Source organism: Rhizophagus irregularis, chromosome 2 (assembly GCF_026210795.1).
Source record: "Rhizophagus irregularis chromosome 2, complete sequence".
Classification (NCBI taxonomy): Eukaryota; Fungi; Glomeromycota; class Glomeromycetes; order Glomerales; family Glomeraceae; genus Rhizophagus; species Rhizophagus irregularis.
In genome coordinates this window covers 2,698,625-2,714,574 of record NC_089430.1, presented here as the reverse complement: position 1 = coordinate 2,714,574, position 15,950 = coordinate 2,698,625, and the positions used below count along the sequence as shown (strand labels likewise).

Sequence of the window (15,950 nt, the reverse complement as noted above, 5' to 3'; positions counted from 1 at the left end):
CTTTCTTTATATCCGGATAAAATAAATTTGGATGGACGGCTTTATTATATCTAGTTTCGCATTTATACATTTGATTCCTAACATTATTAATCCGATAAAAATTTCGAGCCGGTTCCGGTTAAATTGCGGCATTAAATATTTGACCGGATTTTTAAAAAATCCTTTAACCGGATAGTCACAAATAATAAATCTTATGTAATTGTTAAACAATAATGGCGTACTTCAATTTGATAATATACCGAATATAATGATGATAATCTCTGGAGAGAATTGTTGGATTTTTTTTCTTCGATTGATACGAAAATAAACGGATAAACTTAAAGGCCTTTCTTGACGAAGCAACTAGCAATGTACGTAATTAAGTCTGCTAACTTCATTGAGCTATTGAGCTATTGAGACAACACCTGATTCAGGTAATGGCTTACTAAAGCATACCCCATGTGTACGATCTACACAATTTCAATATGATGCACGGGCGTAATTTAAGGGATAATCCGGCCGTTTACCTCATACGATCAATAATCCTATCTAAAGTCGATCAATTTAAAATTCGAATTTGAGTGATTCTTAAATTTTATTAATTATTTTAGATACTTTGTATTCGTTATAGGAATTTAATGTAATATATATATAATAACCAACTTACCAACTAAAGTAACAGGTATGTTTTAATGAAAGAAATAAATTAAATTTCAATGTTTATTAAAACATTAAAGAATTCTTCCTGAATATTTGATGTATTATAAATCTAATAATATAATGGCGAAGATTTAACCGGTTATTATTAAGTCAAAAAAGGGTTGCATATAATATTATTCATGTACCTATCAATTCTCAATCAATAAATACGATATAATTACCGAATGTGATCATCAATGCATTAATCATCGGATAATTTTATCTATAAATATATGGCCATTGATACCAATTTTATCCATTTTATCTTCATTTTTTTTTTTTTAAAAAAAAAGGAAAATGACGGTCGTTTCAAACAAAGGAATAATTCTCAAGGAAACTCCAAAGGGAATACCTAAAGTTGATGAGCACTTTGAATTAGTTCATCGTACAATTGACATTGAAAATTTGAAACTGGGAGAAAATGAAGTTGTTTTAAAAAATATGTACTTATCTTTAGATCCTTATATTCGTCCTGTTATATTAAGTAATCCTGCGTCAGTCGGTAAAATTGTATTTGGTTATGGACTTTCTAAAGTTGTAAAATCAAATAATCCTAACTATAAAGTTGAAGATCTCGTTTATGCATCCACTGCAAATATTGGTAAATAATAAATATACAGTATAACTAACTATATAATGGGTTAAAAAAAATGATTCAAAAATAAATATTTATTAAATTATTTCTTTTGTCCATCTTATCGTTTTTTATTAGGTTGGGAGGAATATTCTCATTTTAAATCTGATGCTGCTTTTACTTTGAAACACGTAAATAAAGAACTATTAAAAGATACTCCATTGAATCATCATATTAGTCTTTTTAATGTGGGTGGATTAACTGCTTATGCGCCTCTTATGTCTATTGGAGAGCCAAAGGAGGGAGAAACAATTTTTATTTCGGTATGCAAAAAAATGAATCTTCTGATTCGTATTTGCTTCTTTTTTTTATCGTTTTTTTTTAAAAAAAATCTGATAATAAAATTATCTAATTTTATAGACTGCTGCTGGTTCTATTGGACAAATTGTCGGTCAAATAGCTAAAATTAAAGGATTGAGAGTAGTTGGTTCTACTGGATCTGATGAGAAAGTCGACTTTCTTTTAAATGAATTAAAATTTGATGCTGCTTTTAATTACAAGAAGATTGGCATTGATAAGGTACATAACATGTTATAATTTTGTGATAAAGAATTTTTTTCATGATAATTAGACACGTTACATATTTTTTTAGGGATTATCTAAACATTGTCCAAATGGTATTGATATTTTCTATGACAACGTTGGGTATGTATTCATGAAAATATGATCATAATTACAACATACATCACATTGGTTATTTTAACATAAATCTTTCTAAAAAATAGTGGAGAAACTCTTGATATAACAATTGATCATTGTAGTAGATTTGCTCGCATTATTATGTGTGGTATGACATCACAATATAACATAACAAATCCTGAAGAAAAATATAAATTTAAAAATATAGATAAGGTTTTTCTTAAACAAATTCGTATGCAAGGATTTAGCGCACCACAATATAAAGGAACGGATTTCGAAAAAGCGTGCAGAAGAGATCTTGCTGAATGGGTTAGAGCTGGTAAACTTATTTATAAAGAGGACGTTTCTGTAGGGATTGAAAATGTTGCAAAGGGTTTTGTTGATATGTTGAATGGTAAAAATATCGGTAAAGCTGTTGCGAAATTATCTGATTAATTAAAAAATTATGGATGGTCATTTGGAATTCAAAGTACACTAAGTACAATATTTTTATTTGTGCTTACATGAAATATATAATAAAGTCTATATTAATTATTAAATTCCTCGTATTTGTGTGATATCGTATTTGTAATTTGTGTATAATATAAAAAGCATAAATAAGTAGCAGATCGCGCCACACGGGTTTGATTTTTTTTTTAGTTGTATGGTAATACTAAAATATTTAAACTTATCCTTTTATTATGGTTTTGCAAAAAGCATTATACGTGACCAATACTATGAAAAAAATTATGAACACATATTATTTTGTCATCTTGGCAAAAGGAGAGGTTGTGTTGCAGCTATTTTAGCCGTTTTCGTTAAGTTACGTTATGGATAGTTTATAAGTCATATAAAACTTATTTCGTCGTTCTAAGCTAAGTAAACTTGCAGAGCGGGTGAAAATACATTCCTAGGCGTAATTTTTGGAAGTTAAAAGTAAGTTTATTAACCCTTTTTTTTCAAGGTAAAAATTTTTTCGTAAAAACAGTCGTGGCGCATGTGCTGATCATCTGCCAACCCATTTCCTAAAATTTAAAAAATTTATAATCGGCATAGCATGTCAGGAAACGGTCCGTAAGCGAGTCTTTGTCACACATTACAGATATTGCGTTCACATAATTCGTATTGTTATTTTCTTTAAACTATTTACCTAATTTTTAACATATTGTATAATGTATATGCTGTGCCTCAGGCGTCAGGTGTTGATTGATCACGTCTTATCGCATATCATAGTAATTACTTTTTATTTTACAGGTAAACTTATATATCACAATAATAAATTATACATATTTATGAAAATTTTTATGTAAATTTATTTGAAAAACTTGTTAAGTAAGGTTGGCTTTGATAAAGTACAGTATATAAGAATTTTTTTTTCATGATAATTAGACACGTTACATATTTTTTAGGAATTATCTAAACATTGTCCAAATGGTATTGATATTTCTTTGACAATGTCGGGTATGTATTCATATAAATATGATCATATATATATATAACCACATTGTATATTTTTAACGTAATATTTCTTTAATTTGTTAAATGTAGTGGAGAAACTCTTGATATAGTTATTGATCATTGTAATACAGTATGTTTGCTCGCATTGTGATTGCACAATATAATATAACAAATCCTGAAGAAAAATATAAGTTAAAACATGTAGAAAGAATTTTACTTCAATCTATTCGTATACAAGGATTTACCGTACTCCAATATAAAGGAACGGATATTGAAAGAGATTGTGAAAAAGATCTTGCTGAATAGGTTAGAGCCGGTAAATTATTTATAAAGAGAATATTTATGTAGGGATTGAAAATGTTGCAAAAAGGGTTTGTTGATATGTTGAGTGGTAAAAATATTGGTAAAGCTGTTGTGAAATATTAATTAATAAATTGTGCGGAGTCATTGGGAGTAAAATTTTCAATTGAGCGAATGCTCTTCCAAACATATTTTTATAAGAAATAATAACGTATAAACTACCATTGTTATTATTTTTTTTATATTACAGCTGTTTTCATAAGACCTGGGACAAAATAAATTTTTGAACCCGACCGCCGACCCACCGATCCGGTTCAGTTGTTATTTATTTTACAAATCAAACTATCAAATCAGGATCGTGCCCAGCTAAAAAACCGGATCGGCGGATCGGGTTCAAAAATTTAGTTTGTCCCAGGTCTTATGAAAACAGCTGTAAATAAAATGGCGATTAACTAACTGGATGTGTTCACCTCATCACGTGATTTAATTTATTACGTGGCTTTATCAAGAAGAAAAATTCGCAAGAATTCCTCTTCAAAAATTGATTAATAAATTGAACAGAACTGCTCTTGTTTTAATTAATTTTTGATTTTTTGCTAATAAAAATTCTAGCTTTAGGATCTTTTTTAATTAAGAGGTTCCTTTCAAAATTTTTTTTCAATATAATAAAAAAAAAATTGGGATGTAACTTTATAATAGAATATGTGAAATATCATCATATAAGGTAAAATATGCAAATACATGTGTTACACATGATCAGTGAATTTACCACGAATTAAAACAAAAAAAGTAAAATAAAATAAACATTTATTATTTATTTTATTTATTTTTTTTTTTTAATAAATTTCATCTAACATTGTTTTACCTTGATCAACACGGTTTTTTTTCAATTTTTCAAAGCAAAACGGAGAATCGTCATCCTTGGATGGATATTTATAATCCTATCTCTCGTAAAGTAATTAATTTTTATATACACATCGAAGCTTCGCATTAGATATGTATATTTTTATAATTCTATTTTTTTCAAAAAAAAAACAATAATTTAACATTTTCAATTATTATTTTGACTTTTTTCAAAAAATTAAGTATTAAACAGGTAAATATTTATCGTAATCTGGAGAAGAATTAACGATTTCTTTCATAAATTGAACGTATAAGCTTGATATTTATGCCATTGGTATCCTGGTCATTGGAAACTTGAGGACTGCAATTAATAAGAAAGATATCAGTGGAGTTTCAAACTGCTTTAATGAATAATGATCTCACTAGAGTTAAAGATGTCTTTCATAGGTTAGGTCGTGGAAGATTATTAAAGAGAGGGATGAAAATAAGCCGCATACTTTGTTTTTTGTTAGTCATCAGATGTCTGTCTTAAAAAGTGTAGAAATTAGTGTAGAAAATTTTGAGTCCATTCCTCAAAACCAAACCTTAAAAAGAAACAGAAACAGCATCCTAGAGAGGACTAGAACAATGATCAATCCAGGAATTAAACTCGTATCAAAAATTTCAGTGAAACCTAATATACATGTGACATTGTGACAAGGGGTTGATCTTCTACTCAAATTATTTAATTCATTTATTTTTATTTTGTTACATAGTACTAGAGAAACATGCACTACTTGGACAAAAATAGCGGACGCCTGATTTTGCTTAATTGCTCAGAAACATACATAATAATATTATTTTGATATGTGATAAAATGAACACTAAAAAACACATATATGAAAGCTAGCGATATAAAAATTTAAATAACTCCATTAATTAAAAATAATTAAAAAATAATAAATGGTTAAATTAAAAAAATGTAAAATATAATTGATGTCAGTATTTTTTTGATTTCTAATTTTCTAGAAAAGATAAAGATATAAAAATTTATATGCTAATTCTTTAAATATAGTAACATGTAAGCTAGTAATGAAAAAATTCAATACATATGCTTACTGGAATTTGTGTGATCACATATTAGAGTTTCAAGCATTAATATTATATAAAATTTAAAGTTAATAGCATTATTACTTAAAAGAATCCTATAGAATCAATTTCTACGCTGATCCAATCCGAAAAAGTTATTGCCAGAGCATGTACATTTAATCTATTTTGACAATAAGAATATTTTTAGGACAATAAAAACCTACCAGCCATAAAAGGTTGCGGTTCTCTGTTTTTAACAATGAAAATCGAAACTTATTAGATCATTATACAGTATATTGTGTTTCATCCGATAAAACCAAAGAAAAATGCTAATAAAACCATACACAAAACACAAAACTTGAAATTTACCTCAAGGAATAGAAGTCTACAGGGAATTTTAAATAGCTCCATACGAGGAAACATCTTGATATTAAAATAGTAATAATATTATAATGAATATTTATTAAAATCCTTCACCATTCCAAAAGTGAATACTATTAAATTTGCTCATTAATATTAACCGTATTATATTTCAATTTAATAATATTATTATTGTTACAATTTTTATTTGATTATTTGGATTTGTTTTGCACAAATCATTTAAAAAAAAATTCCTTTCACAATTTTTGATCAAGATCTTATTATTAAATATGTTAATTTTGCATAAAAAAAATTTCATTAAAGAAGAATTTATTCTATTATACCTTTTTTTATTTAAATAAAAAATTCGAATACTATTTTAAATGAATAATCGATTATTATCCAACTATCAAATTTAAAATTATCATATAATTTAAATATGGCAAGAAATCTTTATAATTGGTCTTCAAGATGCACATATATATATATATATATTAGATTAAAGTGTTTCATAAAGACTTTCATAATGAAAATATTTTAAAGAAATAATATCTTACAACGCTGATCATGGAGAATGGAGAATGTGTTTATTATAATAAACCGTTTACTAAAGAACGGTGTAAAGAATGTGACTGCGTTTTTCCCATCCGAAAGTTTTCTTGATTCTTCTTTAAATATTCTCCTAATGTTCCGCCCTTTACGTATTCAAGAACGAGAGAAAAATTTGATTCGTATAAAATTATATAAACATATAAGTACTTGTTTGCGTAGGAATGATCTGTTCCATATACAATTGATCAACTGCGACATTTTTTTTTCAAGTAACAGGAAATAATCCCGAATATTTCAAATTTTTTTTTTACTGCTTTATCTTTAAATTTCGTGACTTCACAAAGTTTAATAATATTTAGATGAATATTAACCTTTCCCATTAAAAAAAAATCTAAAAAAGAATAACATTAACCGTTAACGATTTATCTAAATATTAAAAAATTTATATAAACAACAATGAGCCTCGCACGAGGGAACAAAAACAAATGGTTTCAAACGGTGAAATAAAAAAAAAATAATATAAAAGACGGAAATATCTAATAAACAGAATCATCAATAAAGATTTAAAGACATTTTTATTTTTTTACTTCTCGAAAGAGATTGCCGCTTAATATGTAGATGCATAGTTCAATTTCAAATTAATTCTTTCCATGACAAATTTTGTTTACACCAAAGACTTTTTCAATCACCAGTTACGATACAATGCATGTGAAGTAAAGCTAATGTTTACTGCGTTATCTCTTTTGCATTGGAATTAAATTATAATAAAGCACAATAACGAATTTTTTGCTGTGGTATTATTCCGAAGCTAGCTGTATAAGTTATTTAATCAAACCTTCCGATTAAAAGTTCTTCCACAGTAACTTTATAAAATGAGTACGTCAAATTTACAATTTACTTGAGCTTTATTACACTAGAGTTAATACCATTTATTCTAAAGAATCTTTCGATTCAGGATCTTTATAATTTCATAGCATAATGATACATGAAAAAAAGAAATAAATCTAAAACCGAGCATCTTAAATATCGGGACCTTACATTAAAGAAGCTGTATTATCACTTATCAGCCTGAAAGTGATTATCGGACTGCGAAAAAAATGTAGAATGCTTGTAATTTGTAAAAGCTGAAAAGTCACATTTAAAGTCATTTTAAAAAGTTCTGACTTTTACTAATTATAAATATTCGTTGTGTTATTTATATTTATACATTTATCAATTTATTTTTATTCATACATGATTGATTTACGTACATTACGAAATGTTTGTAATAACTGTCTTCACTAGCTATCTATTATCTTTTACCAGTTTATTCCAAATGATAAACTTTGTATAAAGTTTACATGTATTTACGTCGCGCAGAGTGGGAAATTATTATTTTTAACGGTTGAATGCTGCTTCTTTGTAAAAACAAATAGCAATCGATAATTATGTTAAATCGTTAATCCGTAAGTTAATTCTACGCTTGTTTTGACATCAATTGATGTTATTTTTTGCCATACTGTATTCACATTGTGTTTTATTTTCCTATCACAATAAGGCTGGAAGGCACTAGAACCATCATTGAAATGATAAGCAACTTTATATAAAGGACATTTAAAGTTTATTTCAAAAACGTGAGGGTATATTATAATGTTTAGGTGCCGCCAAATCTACGGATCAAAGAACATCGGCATGAAACAAATCCAGTATGTACTAAATAAATAAAAACTTATGCAGTAAATGATACAATATAACCTTAAAAAATCGGGAATACGCAAGTTGTAATGAAACATCGTTGAAATACCTAAATATTATGTTAAGAAATTTTAATGATAACTTTAACTGCTAGAGTATTGAGTTGTAAATGGTTCTATATAATTGTAAAACAGGAATAGTTCCCCAAACAAACTCGTTTCAGGGGCAAAATATGAATCAATCTTGACCCACCTATATGTATACTATATATGGATGGTCAGGTCTCAACCGTTACACGGGTCAAGATTAATGCAAAGGAAATTATCGTCTAAATCCGTAAATCGGATAATAGAAAATCGGGTATTCCAAAACAAGCCTCTGTGAAACGGTAACATATTCCAAATATGATACATTTATAAATAACTGAGTATCAAAAACATTTTCACTTTTAAACTTTTCAAGAAACTTTCGCCATGTCTCAATCATCTCAATCATCACAAAATAGTGTAATAAGTGGGACGTGCGAAAAATGTGGTGAAGAATATAATAATGAATACGAGTGGTGTAAGCAATGTCAGATAAACTGTTTAAGAGAAAATTTTACAAAATGGACTAGTGAAAATGAAATAATTGATGATTTCATTCAAGAAACGCAATTAAATGTTGATGACTACTATGATGTATTATTTGAATGGATTCCATATAATCAGTTTAATGACGTTAAAGACATAAGCAAAAGTGATTTCGCTTCGATATATTCAGCGATATGGGAGGACGGTCCTTTATGTTTTGATAATGATGAAAATGAATTGATAAGAGATTCAAACAAAAAGGAGGTTACTCTAAAAATTTTGCATGATTCACAAAACAACACTGATGAATTTTTAAATGAGGTATAAGATAAATTTAATTAAAAAATAAATCTATATCTTTTAGTGTAATAATAACTTTCATATTTATAGGTTAAAACATATTCGGTTAAAGGACATTATAATTATGATACCCTTAAAATATATGGAATTTCTCAGCAACCAGATACTAAAGATTATATCATGGTTTTAGACGGTGGATACTGTGAAGAATATTGTAAAGAATGCGGTGAGAAGAATACTGACAAATGGTGGTGTAAACCATGTCAAATAAATTATTTTATGAAAGAATTTGCAAATTGGACCAGTGAAGATAAAAAAATTGATGATTTCATTCAAGAAAAGCAATTTAGCATTGATAAGCATGATGACAAAATATTTGAATGGATACCATACGATCGGTTTAATGACGTTAAGGAAGTATCTGACGATGATTTAGGTGATCTTGTTACAATGCATTCGGCAACATGGAAAGATGGTCCATTATATTATGAAATTAATGACGATGAGAAAAGGGGATGGATGAGAAAATCGGATGAAAGGGTTAATTTAAAATGTTTACGTAACTTAAAAAACAATACTGAAGAATTTTTGAACGAGGTATAGATTGTACAAATAAATAGTTTAGAAAATTAAACACTGTTTTAATGTAATAATAATTTTTTGTTAATAGGTTAAAGCATACTTGGCAATCGAAACAGACGAAACAGAAATATACGAAATATCTCAAAATCCAGACACGAAAGATATATACGGAATATCTCAAAATCCAGACACGAAAGATTATGTTATAGTTCTTAAGAATGAATATTGTGAAAAATGTGATAAGAGATATATCGATACTGATCAATGGTGCAAGTCATGTCAAATAAATTATTTGAAAAAGAATTTCGCAAACTGGACCAGTGAAAATGAAAAGATTAACGATTTTATCCAAGAAATGCAATTACGCATTAATAGTAAAGCTGATTTAATATTTGAATGGATACCATACAATAAGTTCAATAGTGTTAAAGAAATAAGTAAAAGTGATTCCACTACAATATACTCTGCAATATGGAATGATGGCTTATCTTCCTACGATAATGATAAAATGGAATTAATCAGAGAGTCAGATGAAAAAGTTACTTTGAAACTTTTACATGATTCACAATATAAAACTAATGAATTTTTAAATGAGGTATGATAAATTGTTATAATTTTAATTGTAACCTTTCTTTAATGTGATAATGACTTCTGTTTAAAATATTTTTACTAGGTTAAAACATACTCAGTTAAAACATACTCAGTTGAAGGACATGCCAATGATGACATTCCTAAAATATATGGAATTTCTCAACATCCAGACACAAAGGATTATATTATGGTTTTACAGGATGGATATTGCGAAAAATGTGGTGAACAATACAAGTATATTAAAGATAAATGGTGTAAATCGTGCCAAATAAATTATTTTAAAAAAAATTTTAAAAGCTGGACCAGTGGAAATGAAAATATTGACGGTCTTATTCAAGAACTGCAATTAAAATTTGATGAATATAATCATAATATATTTGAGTGGATATCATATGATCAGTTTGATAACGTTACAAGGTTAGGTGGGGATGCCTTTGTTACAATATATTCAGCAATATGGAATGGTGGTCCATTACATTACCATGAGAAAAGAAAGGAATGGATAAGAAATCCGGGTATGAAGGTCGCTTTAAAATGTTTACATGATTCACAAAACCTTGCTACCAACGAACTTTTAGATGAGGTATGAGATAAATTTATTTAACCCATATTTACTGGTCATCTGTGATTTTTTTATATTTTCGGGCAGGGGATAAAAGAGATATGTCACGCGTCGCGTGAATATCGTGATTTTAACAACTGCGCTGTGAAATAACTTTAATGCTAGTAATAATATATGTGCCTTATTTAATATATTTTTTTTTTAACAGATTAATAAATATTCAATATCTAGCTATGATAGTGTTCTTCAAATATATGGAATATCTCAAAATCCGGATACAAAGGATTACACCTTGGTTTTGCAAGATGGATATTGTGAAGCATGCGGTAAAGAATATATTGATGGATGGTGTAAACCATGTCTAATGAATTACTTGAAAGATGATTTTACAAATTGGACCAGTGGTAATGAAAAATTAGATGCTTTCATTCAAGAAAAGCAACTAAAAGTTGATTATTTTCGAGATAAGATATTTGAATGGATACCGTACGACCAATTCCGTAACATTAAAAAGATAGGCCAAGGCGGTTTTGCTACAGTATATTCAGCAATATGGAAAGATGGTCCATTGTCCTATAACACCTATTTAAAGATGTGGTTAAATGAAGTAAATACAAAGGTCGCTTTAAAATGTTTACATGATTCAAAAAACGTGACAGATAAGTTCATGAAAGAGGTACGTGATTGGATTTATAAGTATTCATTTAAATGTTTTTTTAGTAACTCCTTTATGTATTAATAGATTAAAGCGTATTCGATGGATGAGGATAGTCACGTTCTTGAAGTATACGGAATATCTCAACATCCGGATACAAAAGATTATATTATGGTTCTTGCGTATGCGAAGGGTGGAAATCTTCAGGATTGGATGAAAAAGAATTATAAAAGACTTGATTGGAATGATAAATTATTAGTATTAGCCGATATTTGTAAAGGACTCGAAGGAATTCATCAAAGGAGGATGGTTCATTGTGACTTTCACACAGGAAATATATTGTTCAAATGTGAAACTTATTCTGATTCCGAACTTAATGCATTTATTTCAGATATGGGATTGTGCGGGGAAATTGGTAATATGGATAATGAAAATGTTTATGGCGTCATGCCTTATGTAGCTTCCGAAGTATTAAGGGGTGAACCCTATACTCAAGCAGCGGACGTATATAGCTTTGGTATGATTATGTATTTTGTAGCCACTGGAAGACAACCTTTTGCTGATCGTGAACATGATGAGTTTTTGGCAATAGATATATGTAAAGAAAGTAGACCAGTAATACACGAGCCAGAAGCACCAGAATGCTACATTGACTTAATAAGAAGGTGCTGGGATCCAAATCCAGAAAATAGACCAAAGATGACGGAAATTGAAGAAACGATTTTTTCGTTTCAAGAATCATACTATAAAAATGATCACGAACTCAATGAACAGTTTAGAGAAGCAGAAAAACATAGAAAACTACACCTTGATTATTTTGAGGAAGATAATGAAACTATTTCTCAGGCCATTTATACATCTCGGTTGCTTAATCCTTATTTAACTGACTGCTTAGACTGTGAAATATGATTCAAGTTGGATAAGATCATGAAATAATATTTTATCATTAAACATTATTATTATTAAAATATCATTGGTGTTATTATCCCCTACTTATATGATGTATTGCGTCGTTGAGTTTAAAGTAACAATTATTTTTGTTCAACATTGATTATATAGAGTAATAAAGATCGGTTTGTAAATTTAACAATTTTAAGATCGGATGTAAGTTTACTCTTGCAAAGGTCGAAGACTAAACAACAGGCCTTATATCAGATTTACAAGCCTTCTCCGAAGATTATATACAGTAACTATTAATAAAAATTATATGACCAGATAGCCGTACATATAATTGATTCAATATCGAAATTTTTAGACCCTGAATATTTTTCGTATATAATATCCTACAGCTATCTAAATAAACTACGAAATATATCAATCAACCAGATAACCCAAATAGAGATGCGAGTTCAAATGTCATAATTATTACAGAAGAATTTGCAAAGCGTTTAGGATTGTACCGATCCCGGTCAACACTCTGTAGTGGTGATCAGCCATTGTCTAGACTTATTTACAGTGTTGGGTTTTGGACTTGTCCAATTGGTTTTTTTAATTGGACAATTTTGGACTGTCCAAAACCAGTTTTGGACATAGTTTTGGACATAGTTTTGGACAGTTTAAAACTGCTCAAGAGTCCTAATATTTATTAACTGAAACTAAAAATAAAATGAAAATATAATGTTAAAATGTTAAAAAAGTAAATATTTAATATAATTAAATAATAAAAATTAATGTAAAATCAAAATAATATTAAAAATTAACATTTAAAGATTTTTGAAGTAATTTGATAATTGAACTAAAATTAAAATTAGCCAAAATTAGTCATAATTCTGGCCAAAATTAAATTTTTTGTCATGTGATCTGTCCAAAACCTGTCCAATGAAAAAAAGGTTTTGGTTTTGGACAAGTTTTGGACAGGTTTTGGACAAATGTCCAAAACGTCCAATTGTCCAATTGCCCGCCCTAGAGTGATGATCTTCAACATCACGTCGAATTTTTGCGCAACACGGGTAATTCTGTGCAACATATTATTTTCGCATATAATCGAAAAGAAAGTTATGTATGTTCTATTTTTTCTGTAAAAAAAATGCTTAGTTACAGTACAGAGGTTGCCCTATAAGTAAACAATAATACAAAACCATATGTTATGAAGGGTTGAGGACTTCGCAATTTCGAGATCGTCAGTCGTTAGTCCAACTTTGTGTTTTGCTGTGATGTGAATAAGTAGATTCCATACTCATGTACTTTCAAAGCTTTCTTGGCACCATACGACAATGTTAATCACGTCCTTTTCAGCAAGATATATGTAGGAACTTGTAGAAGTTCAACCAACCTTCCCGCAAATACTCTTCTCGCAAAAAATTTATATTTGCCAGGAGTTATGCTTACATGGGGGCGAGAGTAATTTCTCATTATTGGTCTTATATTTAGGAAAAGCAGTATGTCTTCCAGCGCCGATAACGATATTATAAGTCTTAACTTCCGTTACTGTAATGCGGAAAATAAAATATAATTTTTTGCGATTGAGATCCCCCCTTTTTTCTCATATAGTTAGAGATACACTTTCAGGATTTTGGAAAAATGTTGACTATAACGCCCAAGATCTTTGATTGAGGGGGATTTATCACACAGAGAACCCATGCGAAAGGAGACAGGATTTTTCCTATTCAACGGAACTTCCCTATCAAGTAGTTAGAATTTCTTTATATTCACATCATTTATTTCGCAAATTTTCATGTATCAGTTGCTTCGGCAACGTTTTTTTTTTTCCTAAATAAACTACATGAGAAATCGGGTCAAATCAGCCTAAAATCGTGTGACGATTGGCAAATTATCACTCCAACAAAACTTTTAATAATTAATGTAACTTTGGTACATTAAGTGATATATTAATTATTTAATTAGGGATCGGAAATTGGTCTAACAATATTTTTTCGTTCCTGGAGAAATATATATACCATTATGTATTGCAAGGCTAGTGAAACATCAAATGTATGAAGTGGTTTTAGCCAGTTTCACTAGGTGTATCTCTGAGTTGAAAGACATAATATCCAATGGTGTTTTCATTTTTCTAGACGATCATTATAAAAAATTCACACATTATTTAAATATCTTTGTTTTCCCTTCATGGTAATTAGAAATAATATCTATTATTGGTTCACTTTCCCATTTAGGTATAGCCAGTTGACATTCAAAATAAATAAATACTTATTACTCCTGTAATGTAAAAAATGGATCACTTCTTTGATTGAAACCAAGATTAGTGGAAGTGATACGTCATATACCCAATAGAGCCTTTTGCCAACGGTGAAGGCGTTGTCTGATGGAACCTCTCAACATTATGTGTTAAGCGCAGGAAATAACAGAATTGTTATTCGTTGATAATAAAATCCATCCGAGAAATATCCTCTTCCTAAGTATATCAAATGGCATCACTGTTGTACTAAATGTCATGATGTATAACATAGACGTTATTTTCCGCACATGGAATAGATAGTGAATGGATTGAAAGTTATAGATGCGTACTTAACATTAGTTGATAAAACGCAAATCATAATTTCGTTATATCAATGGGTGTTACACAATCAACTTATGTAATTTGGAATCGATGTCATCCATTTTCATTTCGTTGATACAATCAATAATAATTAATTTTAAAGAAATTATCCTTTTGCGTTGATATTTTTGATTCATCTATTATAAAACAATTATATGCACTTCTAATTTTTGTATATATAGGTATACAAAAATTCCATCCGAACAGAATAAAAACGAGTTTAAACGAGTTTAAATAATTTGATATAGTTAATTTTGATACTAAATACAGAAACATTTTTGCAGAATTTGATATGTAAATAATGGGAAAATCAAAGTTAAACAAATACATAAATTTTATTAGGAAATTTCTTGTAATTTTTAATATAATCGTCACGTCATGTCAGATGTCAACATAATCGCACAGATTTTTCTTACTTGTTACGTGAAATTAAGTACAAAGTTGATAAAGATAGAAAAATTTTACTCTTTTCTACAGTAAAAAAAAATCTACACGCGGTGCATCTCAAAATCTGATATAACGATACTGTATGTTAGGATCCATATTATATAATTACGGATAATATCACAACATAGACGGCCAAGCCATTTAATTTTTCACGGCTTAGCCAAATGGGTGACTGATACATCCCCATGAAAAAAAAATGTCCAAAAGAATGCTTAAAAAAATAAAAAAAATAATGCTTTTGAAACTATAAAAAAAAAATTTTCAATTTTTCTAATACAGAAAATGCCCAGATGTAACTGTATCACATTCATAGGATTTTGTGATATTTATAATACCTTTTCTTCATTATATTTACTTGACGAGAGGATCATTCTTTCTGTATTTAGAAAATACTTGGAAACGGAATGGGACATCATTTTCTATAGATTCACATGTAATAGATTTCATAGGATTACATTTTATGAAATCTTGCCAGTATAAACTTCGACGCTCCAATTGTAACCAAACCGCCTAAGCACAATGTAAATAAGACATTAATCACAAATCACTTACCGATTATG

At 28.7% G+C, this 15,950-nt stretch overlaps 2 protein-coding genes across 2 annotated transcripts; both read left to right on the top strand.

The window, feature by feature from the left end:
* Nucleotides 1-975: 975 nt before the first annotated feature.
* Nucleotides 976-2,487, top strand: OCT59_011951 (uncharacterized protein; the record flags this gene model as incomplete). Its single annotated transcript, XM_025329941.2, has 5 exons — nucleotides 976-1,279; nucleotides 1,391-1,575; nucleotides 1,673-1,831; nucleotides 1,905-1,957; nucleotides 2,038-2,487. 5 exons carry the CDS (start codon nucleotides 976-978, stop codon nucleotides 2,384-2,386), a joined length of 1,050 nt encoding a protein of 349 aa, XP_025188423.1. The 3' UTR covers nucleotides 2,387-2,487.
* Nucleotides 2,488-8,658: 6,171 nt separating this feature from the next.
* Nucleotides 8,659-12,541, top strand: OCT59_011950 (uncharacterized protein; the record flags this gene model as incomplete). Its single annotated transcript, XM_066134127.1, has 10 exons — nucleotides 8,659-9,078; nucleotides 9,148-9,240; nucleotides 9,472-9,654; nucleotides 9,728-9,912; nucleotides 10,162-10,234; nucleotides 10,313-10,464; nucleotides 10,528-10,813; nucleotides 11,001-11,142; nucleotides 11,311-11,468; nucleotides 11,535-12,541. 10 exons carry the CDS (start codon nucleotides 8,659-8,661, stop codon nucleotides 12,354-12,356), a joined length of 2,514 nt encoding a protein of 837 aa, XP_065989422.1. The 3' UTR covers nucleotides 12,357-12,541.
* Between the last annotated feature and the right edge of the window lie 3,409 nt (nucleotides 12,542-15,950).